Source organism: Leucoraja erinacea, chromosome 26 (assembly GCF_028641065.1).
Source record: "Leucoraja erinacea ecotype New England chromosome 26, Leri_hhj_1, whole genome shotgun sequence".
Taxonomy (NCBI): domain Eukaryota; kingdom Metazoa; phylum Chordata; class Chondrichthyes; order Rajiformes; family Rajidae; genus Leucoraja; species Leucoraja erinaceus.
Genome location: NC_073402.1, coordinates 27,407,425 through 27,432,038, shown reverse-complemented (window position 1 = coordinate 27,432,038; position 24,614 = coordinate 27,407,425). Strand labels below are relative to the sequence as shown.

Genomic DNA, 24,614 nt, shown 5'->3' with positions numbered 1-24,614 from the left:
TGAGAGAGAGAGGGAGAGAGAGAGCGAGGCAAGCAAAGAGTTTCTCCACAATCCAATCCGCCCCCTGCCGGCACCTTGGTTCTTGTTCTTGGTCCTTGGTCCTCCACAATATTCCAAATGGAATTTAAACTGGAGGTGGTGGAGGGAGGACTTAAGCCAGAGAGGGTTATTGGGAAAAAAGAGCTACTTTAAACTTAGTTGCATCTGGTTGGGTAACTATAGTTGGGTGGAGATTATTCCATGCTTTAATTGTGCGGGGGAAGAACGAATTGCTGTATACATCTGTCTTGGTAGCTGGAATCTCAAATTGGATCGAATGCCCTCGTCTGCTCCTAATTGGTTTGGGTTTGGTGTAGGTTTTGTGATCCATGTCGAGCTGACCATTTAACATTTAACCACACAACCTACACAGCCAGAAAATAGACACAAAATGCTGGAGTACAGGCAGGCAGTGTCTCTGGGGAGAAGGAATGGGTGAGGTACCGGGTCGACACCCTTCTTCAGACTGAACCGAAACGTCGCCCATTCCTTCTCTCCACAGACGCTGCCTGTCCCGCTGAGTTACTCCAGCATTTTGTGTCTATCTTCGACCATGTGCGCTGTGAGTGTTTGCGTCGGAGAATCCTTTCACCCCGTGTGCTGCCAGCAATGACGTGTGGCTCAATTATACCCCTGGGGACTGGGAGATGTTTGTAAAGATGCTCTAATTGTTGGTTGGGTTGTCAGGCAGCTGTTAGAGGACTGTATCTGGCCAGCTGTTGCACCAGCACCCAGCAGGGGGTCCAACGAGAAAGTGTCAAGTGGACTGGGCAAGAAAGAACTAGGCACCAGGATAGCCCACGGCTGATGTTAAGAGAGGGGCGAATGAATATCAAAGGGATCAAGGCATTTAAGAGAGATTTAGATGTGGCCCTTGTGGCTAAAGGGATCAGGGGGTCCTGGAGAGAAGGCAGGTACAGGATACTGAGTTGGAGGTTCAGCCATGATCATATTGAATGACTCGAAGTGCCGAATGGCCCACTCCTGCACCTATTTTCTATGTTTCTATGTTTCCAGTAGACTTGTCATTTCACAAGTTCACAAGTTACAAGAGTAGAATTAGGCCATTCGGCCCAATGAGTCTATCCCGCCATTCAATCATGGCTGATCTCTGCCTGCTAATCCCATTTTTCCTGCCTTCTCCCCATAACCATTGACACCCGTTCTAATCAAGAATTTGTCTATCTCTGCCTCAACGCATCTCGACATTGTCAAGCTCCAACTAACAATGCAAATGAGAAGGGATGTGATGGCAGGAACTGTAGATATTGGATTATACCGAAGCTAGGTATACATGGATATGACAAGTTTGGAGAGATATGGGCCAAACGCAGGCAGGTGGGACTAGTGTAGCTGGGACATGTTGGCTGGTGTGGACAAGTTGGGCCAAAGGGCCTGTTTCCACACTGTATCACTCTATGACTCTATAGATAAACAAAGGCTACATAGTGCTGGAGTAACTCAGCGGGTCAGACAGCATCTTTGCAGAAAATGTATTAACTTTAGGAAAAATTGTAAATTGTCCCTAGTTTGTGTGATAGAGTTAGTGTACGGGGAGATCACTGGTCCGCGCGGACTCGCTGGGCCGAAGGGCCTGTTCTCGCGTTGTATCTCTAAAGACTAAATCTACCAACTTTACCAGCCTGCACCCAACAAGAAAGGCCCATGACAAGAAACGCAGGCCACTTCCTTTATCTCAATGAAGGCAGATATCGGTGATCCAATCTGAAGAAGGGTCTCGACCCGAAACGTCGCCCATTCCTTCTCTCCTTCTGTCCCGTTGAGTTACTCCAGCATTATGTGTCTATCTGTTGATGATGAAATTCCCATCAGGTCTACTGTGCCAACACAATCTTTGGCCATCTGTGGAAAAGAGTGTTTGAAGACCAAGACTTCAAATCATTGAACAGAGAACAGCACAGGGACAGGGACAGGCCCTTCAGCCCACGATATCTATACCGACCACAATGCCAATTTAAACGGCAATGGCTATTTATACCCCTGGGGACTGGGAGATGTTTGTAAAGATATCTGTGTGCATGGGCCATTGTGCTGTGAGGGAGAGCTGGCATTGCCAGCTTGGTCAACTTGAGACAAACGGGTGTCAGGTGAGGAGCGGCGAGGAGGGAAATGTAACACCGGAGACCGGGCGGGGGATGGAGTCAGGATGGGGCGGAGAAACATGGATGGAAAGGGAAATGAGGGACTTGGGGATGAGAGATGATTGTATGAAAGAGTGGAAAGCAGCAGGGTCACCGTGGGTGTGGAGGGGGGGGGGATAGTTGGGGGGGGGGGATGGGTGGGATGGGGGGGGGGATAGTGGGGGGGGGGGGGGATAGTGTGCGTGGGGGGGGGGGGGGGAGGGGGAACGAGTGTCTGCTGGGGTGGGGGCGGGCCATAAAAAAGAAGGAGCAGGTAGGGGGTTTTAGTTGAAATTGGAGAATTCAAATGTTCATATCATTGGGTTACAAGTTACTCAGTCTGACCTGAAGTGTCACCTGTCCATGTCCTCCATAGATCCCGCCTTACTCCAGCACTGTGTGGCTTTATTTCTTCCAGCCCTTTGTTCCGTTCAGGATTCCAGCATCAGCAGTCTCTTGTGTCTCTGAGGTAAGGAAAAAACCAAGATCATAAGATTGTAAGCGATTTGAGCAGAATTAGGCCATTCGGCCCATCAAGTCTACTCCGCCATTCAATCATGGCTAATCTATCTCTCCCTCCTAACCCCATTCTCCTGCCTTCTCCCCATAACCTCTGACACCTGTACTAATCAAGAATCTATCCAATTCTACCTTATATATATCCACCGACTTGGCCTCCACAGCCTTCTGTGGCAAAGAATTCCACAGATTCATCACCCTCTGACTAAAGAAATTCCTCCTCATCTCCTTCCTAAACGAACATCCTTTAATTCTGAGGCTATGACCTCTAGTCCTAGACTCTCCCACTAGGCCGACGGGGCCAGGGGCGAGGCGCTGCTGCTGCACTCCATGGGCTGCACTACGTTGGGACGGGTGAGGCGGGGCCGGACGCGGTGCTCCGACCCGACAGTCCCCTCGACCCAAGTAGCGGGAGTTTAATATACAGGACAAGGGCGGTCCCGTATGGGACAAACCAATTTAGCCCAGTATACGGGATGTCCCGGCTATTACGGGGCAGTTGGCGGCCCTAGTCGGCAATAACTCCATCCAGAGTGGCATTGAAGTGTGGCAAATCTGGCAATTTGTACCATATCTTGTAACGTGTCACAAAGTAGATCAGTGGGGTTAATGCAGATGGGATTAACTCAGTTACAAATGCCGTGGACATGATGTTAATCTCCAGAAATGCTCTTCTACAGGTGCACCATAGACAGCATTTTATTGGGATGCATCACAGCACAGGTTTAGAAACAGATCTATCCGCAGGAAATTGCAGCAAATTGTGGACATCACACAAACCAACCTCTTTTTCATTGACTCGATCTGCACCTCACGCTGCCTCGGCAAGGCCAGCAGCATAATCAAGGACCAGTCGCACCCTGGCCAATCCCTCGTCTCCCATCTGGCAAAAGTACAGAAGTGTGAAAACGCACACCTCCAGATTCAGGGACAGTTTCTTCCCAGCTGTAATCAGGCAACTGAATCATCCTACCACAACCAGAGAGCGGTCCTGAATTACTATCCACCTCTTTGGTGACCCTCAGACTATCTTTGATCGGACTTTGCTGGCTTTACCTTGCACTAAACATTATTCCTTATCATGTATCTATAAACTGTAAATGGCTGGATTGTAATCATGTATTGTTATCCTGCTGGCTGGTTAGCACGCACAAAAGCGTTTCACTGTACCTCGGTACACGTGACAATAAACTAAACTTATACTCACGCCTGCTGAGTTAGTGCAGCTTTTTGCGTCTATCTCTGGCGTGAATGTAATTGGAGTTAAGGTGCCTCCCGCAGATTGTCATCTTCACCTGAGAACAGAAGCTCACACCCTCCCCCTGTTGGGGTTTGGTGAGACTCTGATGTTTGATTTACGCTCTTTAGTGTTGGTGTCAGAGTGTCAGGAGACCACTTCAGGCCAAGACTAACAACCTTCCTAGCAAAGTTGCTGCCAAAGACAGTTCACTCTCTGCGGGCTTTCTAACACAGTAGCAGCTAAATCTCATTCAAATGCAGCTGCACAGATTGGGACGGTGATGTTCCTCTGAACCCAGCGAGGCTTTGACCTTCATTAACCTCCGCCCTCGACTGCACCAGTGGCCCTAAGATGTAATAAGCAGCCAATTCTGCATCCTTACCATATCTGGTGAAATATCATTCCAGACCCATCCTGGGGCGGCACGGTGGCGCAGCGGGTAGAGTTGCTGCCTCACAGCGCCAGAGACCCGGGTTCAATCCTGACCACGGGTGCTGTCTGTACGGAGTTTGCATGTTATCTCTGGGGAGAAGGTAGGAGAATGGGGTTAGAAGGGAGAGATAGATTAGCCATGATTGAATGGTGTAGACTAGATGGGCCGAATGGCCTAATTCTGCTCCAATCACTTATAACCACGTGGGTTTTCTCCAGTTGCTCCAGATTCCTCCTACACTCCAAAGACGTACAGGGTTTAGGTTAATCGGCTTCGGCAAACTGGTGTGTAGGATAGTGTTAGTATACGGGGTGATCACTGGTTGGCGCAGACTCGAAGGGCCGAAGGGCCTGTTTCCGTGCGATATCTTTAAAGTGCAATGTCTAAACTATGAAAGAAGACAAAGTGCTGGAGTAACTCAACGGGTCAGGCAGCATCTCAGGAGAAGATGGATGGACAACATTTCTGGTCAGGACCCTTCTTTAGATTGATTGTAAGGCGTGAAAAGGAGGGATCAAAGCTGACGAAATCTGGAAGAGAGGAGAGGTAGGTCAAAGCCTGGAAGATAATAGGCTGAAGATAGACACAAAATGCTGGAGTAACTCAGCGGGACAGGCAGCGTCACCGGAGAGAAGGAACGGGTGAGGCTTCGGGCCGAGGCCATTCTTCAGACTAGTCAGGGGAATGGGAAAGGAAAGAAAGATAGACGATGGATCGAACCCGGGTCTCGGGCCCAGTGAGGCAGCAGCTCTACCCAGTGCAACACTGTGGCCAGAATGTTTCTCCATCAGTGTGGAAAATCTCTTCCAAAATAATCAAACTCCTGCTGTGAAACTGCTGCAGGGTACAAGATGCTCAGCACTGGGGCGATCCTGTGCTCAGGGTGAGGGACTTTGATGTATTCCCTCCCATCTTGACTACCTGGGGCCTGGCGGTGAGAAAGTCCAGGACCCAGGCACACAGGGAGGTGTTGAGCCCCAATTCCAGTAGCTTCCCGGCCAGTCTGGTGGGGACTATCATGTTGAAGGCTGAACTGAAGTCTATGAACAGCATCCTCACGTAGCCCCCCTTCTGGCTGTGTGCGGTGTGCAAGACCTGGGAGACCGCATCGTCCGTGGACCTGTTCGGACGGTATGCGAACTGCAACGGGTCCATGTTCCAAGGGAGGAAGGCGCAGATGTGTTTCTTCACCAGCCTCTCAAAGCATTTCATGACTACCGAGGTAAGGGCCACCGGACGGTAGTCATTCAGACAGGCTCGGGAGGCATTTTTAGGTACCGGTACAATGATGGATCCTAAATCTTTCTTAAACTTTGTGCCTCAACTACCTCCCCTGGCAACCCTGTTCCATACACCCATCACCTTTTGTGTAAAAAAGTTACCCCTCTGGTTCCTTCAAACCTCCTCACCTTAAACCTATGTCCTCTGATTCTCGATTCCCTTACTCTGGGCAAGAGACTCTGTGCATCTTCCCGATCTATTCCTCTCACAATTTTGTACACCTCTATAAGATCACCACTCATCCTCCTGCGCTCCAAAGAATAGAGCCCTAACCGGCTAAACCCTACCCTGGCACCATCCTCGCAAATCTTGCCTGCGCCCTTTCCACCTTGAAAACCTACATCTTAAATTCAGTGAAACAAAATGCAAAGAAAATATAGAGGAAAGACACAAAACTCGGGAGTAACTCAGCGAGACAGGCAGCATCTCTGTGTCATTTCAGGTCGAGATTGAAAATATTGAGAAAATATTGTGGATACAAGGAATTGCACTTTACAAAAAAAAAAGACACAATGCTGAGAAAAGATCCCAACACGAAACGTCACCTCTCCATATTCTCCAGAGATGCTGCCTGACCCGCTGAGTTCCTCCAGCACTTTGTCTTTTTAAAATACTGATGGAACAAATGGAGCTATACTGCCATCTTGTGTTTGCTGTTAGTTTTGTAACCTGAGATTTCTTTTCTTCATTAGACATTCGTTGAGTTCAGATGAGATACTGCATGGAAACAGGCCCTTTGGCCCATCGAGTCCACGCCGGTCATCGATCACCAATTCAAACTAGTTCCATGTTATCCCACTTTCTAAACCATTCCCTATACACTAGGGGGAATTTACAGAGAACAAACATTATCCTTCACATAAGGGACAATTTACAATTTTACAGAAGCTATTTAACCTACAAACTTGTGTGGTCTTGGAGTGTGGAAGGAGCTCCCAGAGAAAACCCACGCGGTCCCAGGGAGAACGTGCAAACTCCACACAGACAGCACCCATAGTCAGAGTAGATCCCGAGTCTCTGGCGCTGTCAGGCAGCAACTCTACCTCGGCGCCACCGTGCCGCCCTAATTGAAACAGTCTGAAGAAGGGTCTCGACCCGAGGCATCACATATCCATGTTCTCCAGTGATGCTGCCTGACCCGCTGAGTTCCTCCAGCATCTGGAGTCTTTTTTTGTAAACCAGCATCTGCAGTTCCACATTTCTCCCACTCAAAGTTCCTGTCCCTCAATTTTAGCAAGTTTTCCTTTTTTTTTAAAGTTCATTGATTGCGATTCAGATCTGTGAGGTATATATACTGAAAATCTGAAATTTAAAAAAATGCTGGGAATACTCAGCAGGTCAAGCAGTAGCTGGGGGATCAAGAAACCAACCTCATCTTCTGTATCTGCTGTTCCAGGGGCGGACTCCTGTACATCGGCGAGACCAAGCACAAGGCTCGGCGATCGTTTCGCTGAACGCCTCGGCTCAGTCCGCCTAAACCTGCCTGATCTCTCAGTTGTTAAACTCCCATTCCCACACTGATCTTTCTGTTCTCCATTGTCAGTGAGGCCCCTCAAATTGGTGGATCAACACCTCATATTCCAATAGACAATAGGTGCAGGAGTCGGCCATTCAGCCCATCGAGCCAGCACCGCCATTCAATGTGATCATGGCTGATCATCCCCAATCAGTACCCCGTTCCTGTCTTATCCCCATATCTCCTGACTCCGCTATCTTTAAGAGCCCTATCCAGCTCTCTCTTGAAAGTATCCAGAGAACCGGCCTCCACCGCCCTCTGAGGCAGAGAATTCTCACAACTCTCTATGGGAAAAAGTGTTTCCTCGTCTCCGTTCTAAATGGCTTACCCATTATTCTTAAACTGTGGCCTCTGGTTCTGGACTCCCCCAACATCGGGAACATGTTTCCTGCCTGCAGCATGCCCATACCCTTAACAATCTTATATGTTTCAATAATATATCCTCTCATCCTTCTAAACTCCAGTGTACAAGCCCAGCTGCAGTCCCGCCATCCCGCCATTCGCTTGGGCAGCTTACACCCCAGCGGTATGAACATTGAATTCTCTAACTTCAAGTAGCCCTTAGTTTCACTCTCCCTCCACCTTCCGGGTTCCACGACCAGTCTGATTGTCTCCGGCTACATTTTATCTGTTTGCGCTGTTACCTCCCAGCTAACATGGATCTGTTCTACATTTTGCTTCATCTGCATTCCCTTTGTCCTTTTTCACACCTCACACTTTCTTATCCATATATCTTCCTCTCCCGACATCAGTCTGAAGGGTCTCGACCCAAAACGTCACCCATTCCTTCTCTCCAGAGATGCTGCCTGTCCCGCTGTTACTCCAGCAGTTTGTTTTATTTGCATTGGTTTTCCAGCTGGAAAGGAAATTTTGCCAGCCTGTTGACATATTATAAAATCTTTTCTTTTTCTTTTTTTTTTTATCAGTTATTTAATCACTCTGCTTCTATTTTTTTTATATTGATAGAAAATAATAAAGAGAGAAAAAAAGCATGATGAAGAAGAATGGAATAATTTACTAATAACACAACATTAGAGATAGGCTCCAAAATTATTAAGTATAACTTTTCATCTAATCCCGAGTTCGAGCTTCAGTCAGTTTTCTGTGCCGAACCAATCTACCCCTTCAAATAGTCAATAAATGGAGACCATATTCTGACAAAAAGTTCTTGTTTGTCCATTAAGACTATTACTAAATCTTGAAAGCTCCCATTCCCAATGGAACAGGTGACACTTACCTCTATAATACCTGTGTTTATCTTTGTCAGCTGTTCTCACGGATGCGCCCATGTTTACGTCTCATCTGACTTACACAAGGATCCATAGGCTGTAATCATTGTGTCAGGAAGCATCTGTACCATTGAACTGCTGCGCCACTGTATTGCCCTTGTGGTGGAGCGGAAGGCAGGACTCATAGAGTTGTACACCTTAGAGAACAGGTCCTTTGGCCAAGATAGGTCCTTTGGCCTATCTTTCTTATTGACATAGATACAAAAGCTGGAGTAACTCAGCAGGACAGGCAGCATCTCTGGAGAGATGGAATGGGTCTCGACCCAAAACGTCACCCATTCCTTCTCTCCAGAGATGTTGCCTGCCCCGCTGAGTTACTCCAGCTTTTTGTGTCTATCTTCGGTTTAAACCAACATCTGCAGTTCCTTCCTACACAAGTAAATTGACATATTGGGCTAGTTCCAGTTGCCTGCATTTAGCCCATTAACCCCTTCATATCCATAGATCTGCCCAAATGTCTTCTAAAATCATGTCCAAATGCTTTTTTCATTCTCAGGAAACCATTGTACATAAATCAGTGTGGTGGAAATCCCTACTCAGCACAGCAGGGGGCACAAGAGAGCTGGCAGGCAGTGGACACAATTTAACAGAATAAACTGGAGTATCTCAGCAGATCAGACGGCTTCTGTGGAAAGAGGAGTTAACATGAAAGTTCTGGGAACTTAGAACCGTGAAAGAGAGAAACAAATTGGTTGAGGACATTGGTGGGTCCGTGCTTGTTGGATAGAGAGAAGTCGGTGAAACAAATGGAATTTTCTTAATAGGATGAAATAAGGGCAGCTGAGGCATATTATCAGTGTAATCAGCCTGAAGACTGCAAGGACCAGGTCCAGGAATAGCTACTTCCCCACAGCCATCAGGCTATTAAACTCGGCTCGGACAAAACTCTGAACATTAATAGCCCATTATCTGTTATTTGCACTTTATCAGTTCATTTATTCATGTGTGTATATATTTATATAATGGTATATGGACACACTGATCTGTTCTGTATTCATGCCTACCATATTCTGTTGTGCTGAAGCATAGCAAGAATTTCATTTTCCTATCTGGGACACATGACAATAAACTCTCTTGAACTGAATTTTTTTGGTTTAGTTTAGTAGTTTATTCCCATTGTCCCCTCCCCTCCTAAAAGGTTGCAATCTTGCAGTCCATTGGACAATAAGCTCTTCAAAGTGCAGGGTTTGCCAGAGACCTGTGTGAAAAAAGGGCCTCGACACGAAACCTCACCTATTCCTTCTCTCCATGGATGCTGCATGTCCCGCTGAGTTACTCCAGCTTCTTGTGTCTATCCACGCAGTGAAAGGTCGCTCCCAGTCGTATCACACCAGTTACTTAACCTGTGTCCACCATGCGAACTAATGGGGCGGCGCAGCGGTAGAGTTGCTGCATTAAAGCGCCAGAAACCCATGCTCGATCCCGACTACGGGTGCTGTCTGTGCGGAGTTTGCACGTACACCCCGTGACCGTGTGGATTTCTTCCAGGTGTTCCAGTTTCCTCCCACACTCCAAAGACGAACAGGTTTGTAGGTTAATTGGCTTTTGGTAACATTGTAAATTGTCTCTCTCGTGGGCAGGAGTGTGCAAGTGTACGGGGAAATTGCTGGTCAGTGTTGACGCGATGGGCCGAATGGCTTGTTTCCACCCTATATCTCAAACGTCTAATGAATCAGTTCAGGCTGCATCTGAAACTGGTAATGCACCTGCCCCTGGAGACTGAAGCTGGACAGGGAACAACATGTCATCATTTATGCAGAGAATGAATGGGTGACGTTTCAGGTCAAGACCCTTCTTCAGTCTGAAGATGTATCGACCCGAAACGTCACCCATTCTTTCTCTCGAGAGATGCTGCCTGTCCTGCTGAGTTACTCCAGTGCTTTGTGTCTATCTCCAGGTTAAACCAGCATCTGCAGTTCCTTCCTACACGTGACATCATTTATGTGTGACCACATCACTTCGACCAGATATCACAGGCTGCTCAAGTGCAGGATGTCTTTGGAACCCCCACAGACTGCTGGCAAATGAAGGCATGACAAGCTGAAAGGGTGCAAGCAAAAAATAACCCCTCAGGAATCAAACTGCGATGCGTTATATCATGCGGCAATGCTTGTAAGGCTGTGGAGGATTGCGAAAATTATCGCCAAGATCCAAATGTAATTATTTCCAGCCCAAGAGTAACTCTCTGCTCAGTGACAATGGGGAAAGTGGGAAAGTAACAAATCAACCTCCTGTACTTACTCTGGAAAGCAGACAAGAGATTTATCCCCAGCCATTTGTTTTTAAATGAGAGATCCAGCATCTGCAGCTTTGAGTGTAAGGAAAACCCTCTCTGGATGAAATGTGGCAACTTGTTCCAAGATGGGATTTTGAAAGTGTCGAGCAGCCAACCCAGTTTATCTTCCCCTCCCAAATGCACTTCTTTCTGCTGTACTTTCCATTCCTTTTGAGGCTATTGCTATTACTTGACCAGAACGCAAACAGCAAGATTCTGGTTACAAAGTGCAAGACCCAAAATCCCACATTTTTGTTTTGTGGTTTTGATCGATCTCAGTTGGCTTTAAAAACACGTGCCACAAACCAAAGCACCTCACTTTTATTGGGAGGCCTGATGCTGGTGGGGAAATAACTAGAGGCTAACAGTATTCCAAAGAGGTAACATAACCTCCAGGACTTTTGCAAAGGAGGAAAAAAATGCTCATTTGAGAAAGTTCAATTGTTTTGATCTAATTTTTTTTTTTTGAAAAATGTTAACAAATTTATCACAAAATTGAAAGACACGACTTAATTGTAAAACATTAAATAATTTCACTGCCGACTACAAATGTATAAGATATACAACACTTTACATTCAAGATTTTGATACAAAGTTCTAACGTCTGAAATAGGTATGGACACGAGGATTTGTACAAGTTACGAATTGGAGCTTAATGTCTCTTACCCCAATCCTCCCCCTCCCCCCAACAAAACCACCCAGGCAGAATTCCACTGCAACCCATACAGACAAAGCCTCAGGCTACATGTTTGATCTCTGCAGTTGACTGGGCATGGGATGGAGCAGTGTATCTGGACTCTTGTTTTCCAAGTGAAGCCCATTCTACAATGGCCAGGACTGCTGTTGCTTTCTCAATGACTGGGGGCCAGGTACAGAATGCAAGCATCAGGCATGAACGCATCTGCCGCACACCCACGATCTAATGCTCTCTGTCAATGGTCTGACCCTCACAGATATAGGGAGGCAAAGCATATGGGTGACATTATCACTACATGATTTCAGGAAAAAGCCCTTTATCATATATATATTTTTAAAACGCAGAAAATCCCACGCTGAAATGCCACAAGTAAAATTACTTACAAAATAGCTACCATAGAAACGATCGAATTACTAGCTCTTTTAATGATGTTTTCCAAAAATGTCTAACCAAACCACCCAGAGTTTTTTTTTTAAAACACAAGTACAGATTTTAAAGTACTTTTCTTTTCAAAATAAAGAGCACGCATTGTTTTTAAGAGACAATCTACACAAGAAAAAAGTTACAAAAAATATTTGCAGAGGCCAAGCATACACAGGTTTGTTAATTATACACATATGGTTACAAGTGTACTTGCAAAAGTTCTTCTGGAAATATACACAAGGCTTTCTGTAAATGTACATCATGAATGTAGTGTTACATTTCTATATTCAAACCAAGAAAATTGACAGTATCATACATTCACTTACAAGTAGACAAAAATGCAAAATACAGGTATCTTCTGTACAAAAGGGGTAGGTCCACACTTTACAAGATGAACAAGAAGTTTCATTTATGGTAACTATGGGGTTCTGTTGCTATGCACAATTTGTTTTTACTGTCACAACAAAAAAAACATTACAATATTTGTAAAAGTTCTATGTGAACAGATTATTAATTTTCCACAACATTTATAAAGACTACCGTTCCATCGAGTGACAGATTAAAAAGAAAGCAAGTGTTTTACATTCCCTAAGCTGTATAAAGATAGAACATTTTCCTTCAAAAATTTACTTCTGATTGAGAATTTACATTGTACAATACTATATGCTAACGACAAAAGGAAAAAAATGTGAATATACACTGAAATGCACAGTCTTATTTTGTTTTCAAAGGGTTAAAGTTGGTTCAAACTTTCCACATTTACATTATAGAGGTTTACAAATGTACAATTGTACAGTCAAATTATGCTCCACTACTAGGGTACATTTTAGATACAGATAGACATCAAATTGCCAAAAAAGGAAAAAAACTACAAATATATATGCAAAGTCTACAACAATTATACACTACATATTTATAAGCAAGACCAAACATTTGGTTGGATTTCATTTTGTCTTCCTCAGGCTGAAGTTTGTAAAATATTCAGTCCTCTTGGTTCTATATTTTATTGTACACACCTACCTGTTGAAGGAATAGGAGGCAAGCCACACGCCTATTAAGAGGGTGCAGACAACAGAAATTGTGTTCCATTGTTGAATTCAACATGAAAGAGAACCAAACAGCATACCTGGAATCTGAGAATGCCAGAAAGCAGGGGCAGGGGCAGGGGGCAGTCAATGCAAAAAAAATCATAAAAACACCAGGTATTCAGGTTTAAAAACACCCACAGGTTGGGGGGAAATTATGAAAAATGGCGCTCACAGCACCCATTTAATTTTTTTTTTTACACACACAATAACTTTCATTTTAAAGTTAATTGTCATTTGTTTTGAAAACCTGTGTAACTGATTTAAATATAAATTTGCCAAATAATTGCTGAAAAGCTCATGTCCATAATGAAAAAAGATAATTACAAGTAGATTTCAATTTCCTGCACTTACTGTCACAGCAGGAGTATATTGAACCAAATCTGCCTGTGACGCAAGCCCAATTTCACCAAAAAGCACCCTGAACTTTTCTACTTTTTGTACATGTAACGGGATGACTAAAATATCACAATTTGGATGTATTTTTCTTTTTTTTTATCTTAAACCTTATGTACAACTATTTCTATACATCACTGAGACAAGGTAGAAAAGCAGGGCAGTGATCATTTCTAAAAAAATTAACCAAAAAAAGTGTGAACATCTCCTGGAAAAAAATTAGGACTTTGGGAATTGCTAAGCATCACGTATAATATATACATAACATTAAAATAAAATTTATAAATGCTTTCACTGAAGAAACTAAATTGGTTTGCTTGTTGCTAGCATGGTATGGCAACCTAAAATCAAGGTGTTTTTTTGTTTTATGAGCCTGCGGGGGGGTGGAAAATTAGGTTGCTGGTTATCACATCAGTCAATCACGTTTTAGTCCCCCAGGAAAGGGTTTTGGGAAGAGGAGTTATTCCGCTTTTAAAAATTTCACATTTACAGCATTCCGTTCGGTGGCCCGCCGATAGGGCCCAGGTCCACACCGTTCTTCATGTAATATTTTTCAAGTTTGGCCAAGATGTGCTTTCCATACGTGTATTTGCGAAGGGTTGCAATGTGAGGCCTGATCTGCAAAGAGAGATGTGGAACATCAAGTCACAAGGGTAGGTGGACAATGGACAATAGGCGCAGGAGTGGGCCATTCGGCCCTTCGAGCCAGCACCGCCATTCAATGTGATCATGGCTGATGCAGGAGTAGGCCAGTCGGCCCTTCGAGCCAATGTGATCATGGCTGACCATCCCCAATCAGCACCCCATATCCCCTTCTCCCCATATTTCAAGAGAGAGCTAGATAGGGCTCTTAAAAATAGCTCCGCTATTTTTAAGAGCCCTATCTAGCTCTCTCTTGAAAGCATCCAGAGAACAGAAGCAGGTTCTCTTGAAAGCCTCCAGAGAACCTGCCTCTGTATCCCTCTCTGGGCTACTGCCTGTAAAATACACCCGACCATGGAACATTGTTTAGGGCAGAGCACCTGCCAACGTCACATTCCTGCCTCCCTGAAATTTGGTGAAACATCAACACAGCTGGCTACCCCTCGATAAAGTGTTTTAAAAAAAAAAAAAATTTAAAAGAAGTTATAACAATATTTAAGATACTTGTTCAGGTACATGAATAGCAAAAGGTTAGAAGGATGTGGGCTAAAGGCTGGCAAATGGGGCAAGCTTAGATGGACAGCTTGGTCAGCATGAGCAAGGTAGCCAAAGGGCCTGTTTCTGTTCCATGACGATGGCTAAATATCTCAGAATCAGTTAGAAACATAGAAAATAGGTGCAGGAGTAGGCCATTCGGCCCTTCGAGCCTGCACCGCCATTCAATATGATCATGGCTCAGTATCCTGTACCTGCCTTCTCTCCATACCCCCTGATCCCTTTAGCCACAAGGGCCACATCTAACTCCCTCTTAAATATAGCCAATGAACTGGTCTCAACTACCTTCTGTGGCAGATTCACCACTGCGTAAAAAAATATTTTCTCATCTCGGTCTTAAAAGACTCCCCCCTAGGCAAATCTCTCCCATTAGGCAAAAGGTACTCTCATCAGAAGAGTGAAAACACTTACAAAAAGCTTCTTACTGTATCTCGATACATGTGACAAATACTATACTACATCCAAATTGAGGGAGTTTATTCCCAGCTGCTCTCAGGCATCTGACCATCCTATCACCAACTAGAGAGCGTTCCTGAGCTACCATCTACCACATTGGAGACGCTTGGACTATCTTTAAGCAAACTTTACTGGATTTTATCTTGCGTTAAGACATTATTCCCTTTATCCTGTATCCATTCACTGCAGATGGCTCAATTGTAATCATGTATTGTTTTTTCACTGACTGGATAGCAAGCAACAAAGGGTTTTTCACTGTACCTCGGTACATGTGACAATAAACTAAAAAACTAATCAAGATAGATGTGGTTTCGGGGTAACATGATGCTCAAAGACTTTGGAACGGAAGAGTAGATTGGCGACTGGCAGTAATTGGAAAATTAGATTTTTTTTAACATGCATTTTGCAGGGTTGTGGCGAGAAGCCGTGTTGACAATGTACTTGGAGAACAGACTGTTCTTGAGGGAGAATAGGGTAAAAAATATATATGTGCCAGGAATAGGTGTTCAGGAGCTTGAAGATGTAGAGGTTGGAGCTCAGGTGTAAGATCAAAAGGAAAGTTGGGCCGAATCTTGTGAAAGGTTATCAGTTCAGGTGAGGGGCGGAGGGGAAAACCAGCAGAGATTTGGTCTGATGGAATGAAGGGAAACTGCAGTATCAGATGAGAGACAGCTCAAGCTATGTTACAAAACATCCATTTACTGATCTAAGCGAATTGATCTAAATGATTGTGCCCCAGGAACATCCCAGGGGTGAATAAATGCCAATTTTCATCTAAAACGGCATGTAATGGACACACATTTGTGTGTTCGGCAACTGCGATCATTTCATTGTCGTCATTCCCTAGCTCATCGTTCAAATAAATAATCTTGTCACTGACGCTAGGCGAGATCAAGTAATGGGAATCAGTGTGATACAGTGCAGTGAAGGAATAATCAAGTACATTGGTCCAGGACCTTCACAATGCAGAACGCAGAATTTGGACAACAGAATTCAGAATCTTCAGAATTCCAGCATACCAAACAATCCCCTCGTTAAATAAGGCCGTCCAGCCAAAATCTATCGTTCTACCTTGCCTACTGTGGCAACTATGGCTAAATATGATGCAATTTGGTTTAGTTTATAGATACAGTCTGGAAACAGGTCCTTCGTTCCACCGGGGTTAATGCCAATCACCCGTTCGTACTACTTCTAAGCTATCCAACTTTCTCATCCACTCCTTGCGCACTGGGGACAATTTACAGAAGCCAATTAGCCTACAAACCGGCACGTCTTTGGGACGTGTGGATAAACTGGAGCACACAGCGGAAACCCACGCAGTCCCAGGGAGAACGTGCAAACTCCTCACAGATAGCAGCCAAGATCAGGATCAATCCCAGATCTCTGGCGCTGCGAGGCCAGTGGCTCCACCAGTTTTGCGACTGAGTTTTAAAACGTATTTCAACAAAAGCCAAAATAAAAAAAAGACATTGAATTGAAAATCACATTCAGATGAGGACACGGGCAGATACTGGAATCTTAAGCAAAACGCAAAGTGCTGGAGGAACTTAGGCAGCTGAGGTGGTAAAGAACTAGTGGCGTTTCAGCTCAGGGCCCTGCTTTAGGACAAGTTTAGATGAAGTTCTTGTCAAACCTCTGGTAATGAGGGGGCTATTTTGAAAAACTGAATATACATTAAAACCCATAGTAGACCTACCTTATGCATCACAATCTTGCGCTGGGCTGGCTCTGCCACATCAATCATCTTCTGTACCACATAGTTTGCGTACTGATCCTTCATCATAGTGTATAAGGCACTGTGAGGACCATCATTAATACTGCACACTTCATCAATCAGCAGAGCTCGCTCAGCACGGGAGGCATGGGTCACACATTTCTCAACAACATTGCTGCAAAACAAAGATATCCATGCTGGTGACAACTGACTGTTGTGGACCATTAAATATAGCCAGTGGTGCATTAGGTAGAGTTTTAATATAGCAGGCAGGGGAAACAAAAACATTCCATCTGCAATCATCCAGAGGTCAGATCTAAAATTACTAGCAAGAGATCTCAAAGCAATGGATCCTTGCCCTATCAGTAATGGGCACGACAAACACTGGACAGAACGTGCAAGACTTTAATAATATTGATAATAATAATAATAATTAGTCAGTAAGCTCACAAAGAGAAAGTAGTCAAGTAAAAAACTTGTCTATTCAGTTGCCCTTGCCATAGGATGCTAACTGGGAATTTAAGAAAGATACAACATGGAAGGAAGCCCTTTGGCCTACCGAGTCCACACGATCCTATTCCACGTTCAACGTTATCCCAGGTACTCGCCCATTCTTACACATCAGTTTAGAGGCCAAGCAATCTACAAACTAGCATGTCTTTGGGATTTGGGAGGAAACCGGAGCACCCAGAGAGTGCGGGCCTCTGGCACAGTAAAGCAGCAAATCGTCCACTGCTCCACTGCTCCGCACAAATAAATGCAAGCTCCAATGTACAAGTTGTCACATGACCTAGTCAGAGACCGGTTCAAGTTCAACTAATCCTATATTGGGAGGAACCAACCAAATGTCACTAGATAATAATAATAATAATGGATGGGATTTATATAGCGCCTTTCTAGATACTCAAGGCGCTTTACATCGCATTATTCATTCACTCCTCAGTCGCACTCGGTGGTGGTGAGCTACTTCTGTAGCCACAGCTGCCCTGGGACAGACTGACGGAAGCGTGGCTGCTAATCTGCGCCTACGGCCCCTCCGACCACCACCAATCACTCACACACATTCACACGCAGGCAAAGGTGGGTGAAGTGTCTTGCCCAAGGACACAACGACAGTATGCACTCCAAGCGGGATTCGAACCGGCTACCTTCCGGTCGCCAGCCGAACACTTAGCCCATTGCGCCACCTGTCGCCACTAGATGTACCTGGCAAACTTGTGCTGGCTCAAGGCCAGGACATTTCCTCGGATTTCAGACACGATTTTGCTCTTATCCTCAGGACGGCCGTGCTCCAGGACGTGCTGAATGACGTAATTCCCGTACTGATCCTGCAAGTACATGAATGGGTTCAAATATCAATGGAACTGTTGTCAGTGAGTCTAAAACAAAGTGCTTAATGGGTCAGGCTGCATCTGTGGAGGGGCAACCTTTCGGGTCAGGTATATAATCACTATCATATCAACACTTGTATATTTATAGGCTTACTAAATAGGACAGTACAATGATGATTGCAAAGCTATTTCTTTAAAATGTACTTATTCAACAATTGTGACGTACCAAGTTCATCATAAAGATTGAACAAGCATCACCCCATGCTAATTACATAATCACCAAAACAACTACTTAACATTGTTGATCAGAGATTTTCTAATATCTTCCACAATCAGTTCTGGAATTCGAATAGAAAGCAAAAAAAGAAATGTTCTGGGCGTTGAACTAAATTATTCATTCATTATTATTGAAAACATTAGCGACACAGTGGTGCTGGTTTCCAACCGGAACGGTGACGGATGCACCACACATCTCCGTCCTCCAGTTCCTGCGGACTTCCGCCGCTGGAAGTATAGGATTTTGGTGTGTGTGCTTTATCATCGTTCCTTACAATGTTATGTACGACAGTGATCGCAGCTTCTACTGAAGTGTGGATGGCCGTTGGCTCGCTAGAAGCTCATCCACCATTTGACAGGTCCAGTTTTTGGTCCTGCTGGGGGTCCACAGCCCCCTCCTCACCTTGCAAACCAGATGAGGGAGATGGTTTAGTCGCCGACTATCCAGCCATGGAGCAGGTAGCACGGGATTACATGTTACCCATGGCGGGGGGAACTCCCCCCGACCTGATCTGAACCAAGTCGGAAAAGCAGTATTCACATTCAAACGCTCACTGCTGCACATCTAAAACACAGCTGCCTCAAAGATTACCAAAGCTCAGTATTTCAGCATGTTGCACGCTGAAAGGAAACAGCAAGCACAAGTCCAAGCACTGGAGTTCAGGCCAATGCGGCAATTAGACAAAATGCGTAGCAAGGAACTGCAGATGCTGGTTTCAACCAAAGACACACACAAAATACTGGAGCAACTCAGTGGGACAGGCAGCATCTCTGGAGGGAAGTCACCCGCTCCTTCACTCCAGAGATGCTGCCTGAGTTGCTCCAGCATTTTGCATCTAACTTCGCAGTAAATTAGAGGTCTGTTTTAAACTACTGAAAGTAGTTGGGGAATATTTGCCACTTCCAATGTTTACTAGCAGGTTTACAAATAAATGGCCATAAAATAAATTTAAAAATTACCGACAGTAAAAGTTCAAAAGAGCAGGAAGGAAGTCCCCCCAATCATGAACATCAGAAACACTAACTACCAGTCAACCTCTATTTTAAAAGCCATATCTAGTATTTCATAGAATAGCATCTGCTCAGGTGCAGAATTATTTGCATCACCAGCCAGCACTGGTGCTTACACAAAAGTACTGGTGGATAAATAAAATGTTTATGCTTCCAATACACTGATTGAATGAAACAGAGTTGAATTCTCATGCATTCAGAATAACCAATAACCCCCCCCCCCCCCCCCATCCATACTGTTTAAACAGTTGCAGTCAAGCAATTACAAAATGCATAAAAACTACCTGCGAGTTAATTGCAAAACATTATTACCAACAAGAACACCAATATCAGTTCAGTGGCAAAACACTGCCATAAAATCTCGAATAACAATTTAGAATGATTGTGAACCAAATTTCACCAAGACCTACGTTCATTCCCCTTTGTAGCAGCAACTCCCATGTTTCAGCCAGTCTGATTACGGAACTTCACCCTTACAGAACCCGCATTATCACTAACCAAATATTTGCAGCATGGAATCAAATTTGTTCTTAACAGAATTTGTGGACAAAAAGAAAATTACAAAATATGACAGAAAACACTTTTTTTGAGATGTATTTTAAAGTGGGTGTAGAGATGGAAGTTGGATGGCGATAGATGGAGACACAACTGACTGCCCCCATACTCGGCCCCATTTTTACCTCTCCTTAACTTTCTCTGCCTATCACCTTCACCTATACACCATCATTTTGGGCTGAGAGTTTTTTTTTTTTGCTCTTTTGACCATTTACTGCATCTGCTTGCATGTCCAAACATTTCTGCAACTTCACAGCAGAAATCAGACGTCTTCGGTCTGGAAAATATTGCAGCGGCTAGCCACTCAAGAGATTTGCTTTGGAAACTGACATGGCTTAAATCTTCTCCCGAGGCTGCTATCTAAGTGTAGAATAGTTTTCTATTCTTGTTTCTGGAATACTTCACTCCTGAACCTTCCCGCACCTTATAAGGTCAACGATCCTTAATCTTTTATTTGAAACCGCAGCACCAAGTGGCAATGAAACACAATGTGTGTCACTTGTCGTTAAAAGAACAGCTCAGTGATCAATGCTGAGGAGTTCCAGTTATCACAAGGGTTTACTGTAGCACAGTTGCTTGGCCTATGACACTACAGATCAGTGCATCACAGGTTCAAATACAGTGCAGGGATAGAATTATTAACACAAATTGTGTGAAAGTGGAGAATTCATCTTAAATCCCTGTTTTTCTCTACTATTTATCCCCAAGTAGATTAATTCTAAAAAATTAGCTTACAAAGGTGATAAGCAAGAACGTTTCTGGAAAACAAGACAGGATTTCAACCTGCTCTTAATGGTTAGACAAAAATATATTTTGCTCTCAATTTCCACTTCACTGTCTTTTACCATGAGCACGACGGTTACAAGATACAAGATACATTTATTTGCCACATGTGCCAGTTGGCACAGTGAAATGTGATCACCATACAGCCATACAATAAAAAGGTTCAGTCTGCTCCAGTGACTGAAAGCTTACAACCAAAACAGCTTCATAAGTTCTAGGTGCAGAATTAGGCCATTCGGCACATCAAGTCTACACCACCATTCAATCATGGCCAATCGATCTTTCCCTCTCAACCCCATTCTCCTGACTTCGCTCCACAACCCGACACCCTTACTAATCAAGAATCTGTCAATCTCCTCCCCGAAAAATATACATTGATTTGGCCTGTACAGTCGTCTGTTGCAATGAATCCAAGGTTCCTTCTCATCTCCTTTCTAAAGGTACATCCTTTTTTTATTCTTAGGTTATGGCCTCTGGTCCTAGACTCTCCCACTCGTGGAAACATCCTCTCCACATTCATTCTATCCGGGCCTCCACTTCCAGTAGATGCTTAACCACCCCTGGCACAATTCAAATGGGAAAAGGAACATTCCAGAATCCTAAGAACCCAGCCATCACTGCTAATGGTGGGAACTTGCCAACAAGCAATGACTGCAATTTAAATATTTGATTGGTTATAAAACTGATTGGGACCTCCAGAATCCTGAAAAGGGTTTCACCAAAGATCAATGTGATTGAGAAAGCATTGCTGGTTTCTTGAAATACTGACACACCAAGTGATTCAATATAAAACCACCCAAGTCCCGAAGGATTGATTTCCGGCCAACTCTGACTGAGCGTTCTCAAGCATGGCAGAAAATGGGGTCACACCCAAGTTGTTGGACTTGGTACTCAAAGTAAACAGAAAGGCTTCCAGTTCCTGACATGGTCCAGTGAAAGTACACTCACTGTTGTTAAGTGAAGATAGTACTAGGTTGAATAATGATGCCCTAAACAGGAAACCAATCCACACATCTTCTAGCTATATGTGAAGACTGCACAGAGTATCGGAAAGTCACAGATTAAATATAAACTAAGGCTGGGGCACATGTTGAAGGTCAGAAGAAAAACTCATATACCTACAGACATATAGGGCCTGTCCCACTGTAAGAGCTAATTCAAGAGCTCTCCCGAGTTTTAAAAAAAATCAAACTCGTGGTAAACATGTAGAATGTACGTAGAGGGTACGTCAGAGCTCGGATCATCTCTTAGCAGCCCGTAACGCTAACGGCAGGTACTCAGGAAACGCGGTATGCTCGTGAAGACTCGTGAAGATTTTTCAACTTGTTGAAAAATGTCCACGAGAGCCCCGAGTACCTACGAGCGGCTATTACCGTAATTCCCCGAGTTCAAATCAGGGGAAACTCGGGAGAACTCGTACAGTGGGACAACCCCTTAAGTGCTGAAGCTTGCTTCATATTCTATGCCTCCAAATCACAAAGACAGCTGACTTGGCCTACAAGGATACATACCTGAACCAACTGCTCTGTGTGTTGATGCAGTTCCTCTAGAATAGGCAGGGTCTGCTCAGGCATGCAATGCTCCAAAATCCGCTGAATAACACGACAGCCATATGGATGAGTTGAGAGAGCAAAAACCTGTAGCGAAAATAAAACAGCTTAGCAACAGGTCACAAAAGGGTATAGTATTATAAAGTAGCACGGGAGGTCCAAATTGAGATGAACATTTAGCAGTCTGGTACACTACTAACTGTGTGAGTAGATCAGTCTGCATCCACTGCAGTTAGTTCAAGCTAGCTCAGTGTTTGGCCATTCCCTATTTACTTTCATTTTCTAATTCTCTTACTGTACATTAAAGTAAAATTGAAATCATCTTCTCTTTCATGAATAGAATACCCAACTTTAACCAGTCTTTGCCCATACCTATATAAAACCACCAACTCCTTCTAACTCTGAAGCATCTTTTCTTGAACTTTTTGTGCCCTCTCAAGTTTGAAAATGGAAACAGAACTCCATGGACATAATGAAATCCAATGCTGCAGAATGAACATGGGATTGACCAGTAGCCTGAAGCAAGCAGAGGGGCCATTCTTATTCCCGCAACCAACGTTATCAACCCACAGCATTCATTCCCAATTGCCCGCATGGACAATGATCGGCAATACTACCCCACAGTTCACGAGCATTGCCACTTTTCATATCACTGCACATCTCGTATGTGACAAATAAACTTGACTCGACTTGACAGCTAACATTGAAGCCACCCAGTATATAAAACACAGAATTTTTACTTGACTCAGACACAAAGAGAAATTGATGTAATAAAAAGGGGGTGAAGGGTCAAAATTCTTCAGGTCATACCTGTCCTTGGAAAGCATCAATGATGAATTGCAGAGACTGTGGCTGTACACATTCAATGCACTTCTGTACAACATGGTTTCCATTCTGATCTTTCACACATTTCAGGACATGCCCATCGAGCTCCTTCACCATTTCGTTCTGTATGGCACAATGCAGGAGAGAGAATAAAAGTTATATAGCCAAGCCTGAAACATTATCAATGACTCAAATAACTCCCTCATACACAAATTACTTCCAAATTTCCCTTTTCTCAGCATCCAGAGATGCTGCCTGTCCCACTGAGTAACTCTAACATTTTGTGTCTATCTTTGGTGTAAACCAGCATCTGCAGTTCATTCCCACACAAAGCATCCAAAAAGCCTTGTTAAACTCAACTTACTGACTTGACTTCGTCTCTTGAATAATTTGTGCACACATACACTGCAAAGTTCCCGTATATCAAAACACTGTTACAAAACGACAAACACAATTTGGGATTTCTGCATTCAAGACTTCACACTGACGGAACTCCAATTAATCTTACGGTTATTGAAATTCCCATGATTGCAGACACACTGGCCAAATTTACATTTGCACTTTCCATCAGACTGTAGACATGAGTTCATAAGTTATAGGAGCAGAATTAGGCCGTTCGGTCCATCAAGTCTACTCTGCCATTCAATCACGGCTGATCCATCTTTCTCTCTCAACCCCATTCTCCCACATTCTCCCCAAAACCCCAACACCCTTACTAATCAAGAGTCTGTCAATCTCCGCCTTAAAAATATCCACTGACTTGGCCTCCACAGCTGTCTGCGGCAATGAATGCACCTTACATTGTGTTGTCTGTGATTGGCTTTTTAATAATTCTTGTAACAAGTTGTCCCTTCCACTAGTGTGTTTCATCAACTTGCATTATCAACCCACTTTCCTTCACTTCTATCTCATCCAAAAACCAACATAACCAGGGACTTCTTTGCCAATCAAGTACATTTAAACCAAGGATTCGTTCAAGAGTTTCTTAAGCATTTTCCAACAGAGCTGTGGTTAAAGACTCATGGCAACTTTCTAGAGTCTGGATACTTTTTTCCCCCCCGAATGCAAGGAAAAGGGGAGCATAACAGGACATGATTTTCAAAGTGAGATGCCGGGTTGGATGGCCAAATACTTGCCTTTGTGCCAAACTGCTCCATAATTAAAGAAACATGAGATTAGTGCATGAGAGAAAAATAACAAACTGAAACAAAATCGGGTTGGATGTGTGGAAGTGATGTCGATACAGGCCACCCAAGTGGAAGGTTCTGCAGATTCTGCATTTTAAATATTCCTGGAAACTAGTACCCGGTGTTCTCATCTGCAATTTGACTAAGTTTGAAATGGCCAATTTTGCAGAATTAACAGCATTTGGATAATTGCTATTATATACAAATCATAATTGCTAAAACAACTTCACAGGGTGCAGTGTAAAAACAAAGGGGAAAAATTCTAATCCGCACAGAAAATGAAACACTGAAAAGATTTTCCGGTTAGGGACTTCTATGAAAGTGCTCCCCATTAATAATTTTCCACCCATTATAAATAACTGACAGTAACGCAACGTTTCCAGCATGTTCTATTG

The 24,614-nt window shown here is 44.0% G+C and overlaps 1 protein-coding gene and 1 non-coding gene across 8 annotated transcripts in view; both read right to left on the bottom strand.

The window, feature by feature from the left end:
• Positions 1–11,830: 11,830 nt before the first annotated feature.
• The window catches only part of pum1 (pumilio RNA-binding family member 1), an 84,825-nt gene continuing 72,041 nt past the window's right edge, over positions 11,831–24,614 (bottom strand). For 5 of the 7 annotated variants that reach the window (XM_055656511.1, XM_055656512.1, XM_055656516.1 and 2 more), the window contains 5 exons: positions 23,018–23,170; positions 22,169–22,294; positions 17,908–18,029; positions 16,684–16,876; positions 11,831–13,952 (listed from right to left, as the gene is read on the bottom strand). In XM_055656511.1, the coding sequence (XP_055512486.1) occupies positions 13,821–13,952; positions 16,684–16,876; positions 17,908–18,029; positions 22,169–22,294; positions 23,018–23,170 (726 nt within the window). In that variant the 3' untranslated portion in view covers positions 11,831–13,820. The remainder of the gene's footprint in view (positions 13,953–16,683; positions 16,877–17,907; positions 18,030–22,168; positions 22,295–23,017; positions 23,171–24,614) is intronic. The other 2 variants (XM_055656514.1, XM_055656515.1) reach the window with 1 other exon arrangement.
• On the bottom strand, positions 20,365–20,501 carry LOC129709998 (small nucleolar RNA SNORA50). Its single transcript, XR_008725625.1, has one exon. It is a non-coding gene; the product is annotated as a small nucleolar RNA SNORA50 (small nucleolar RNA).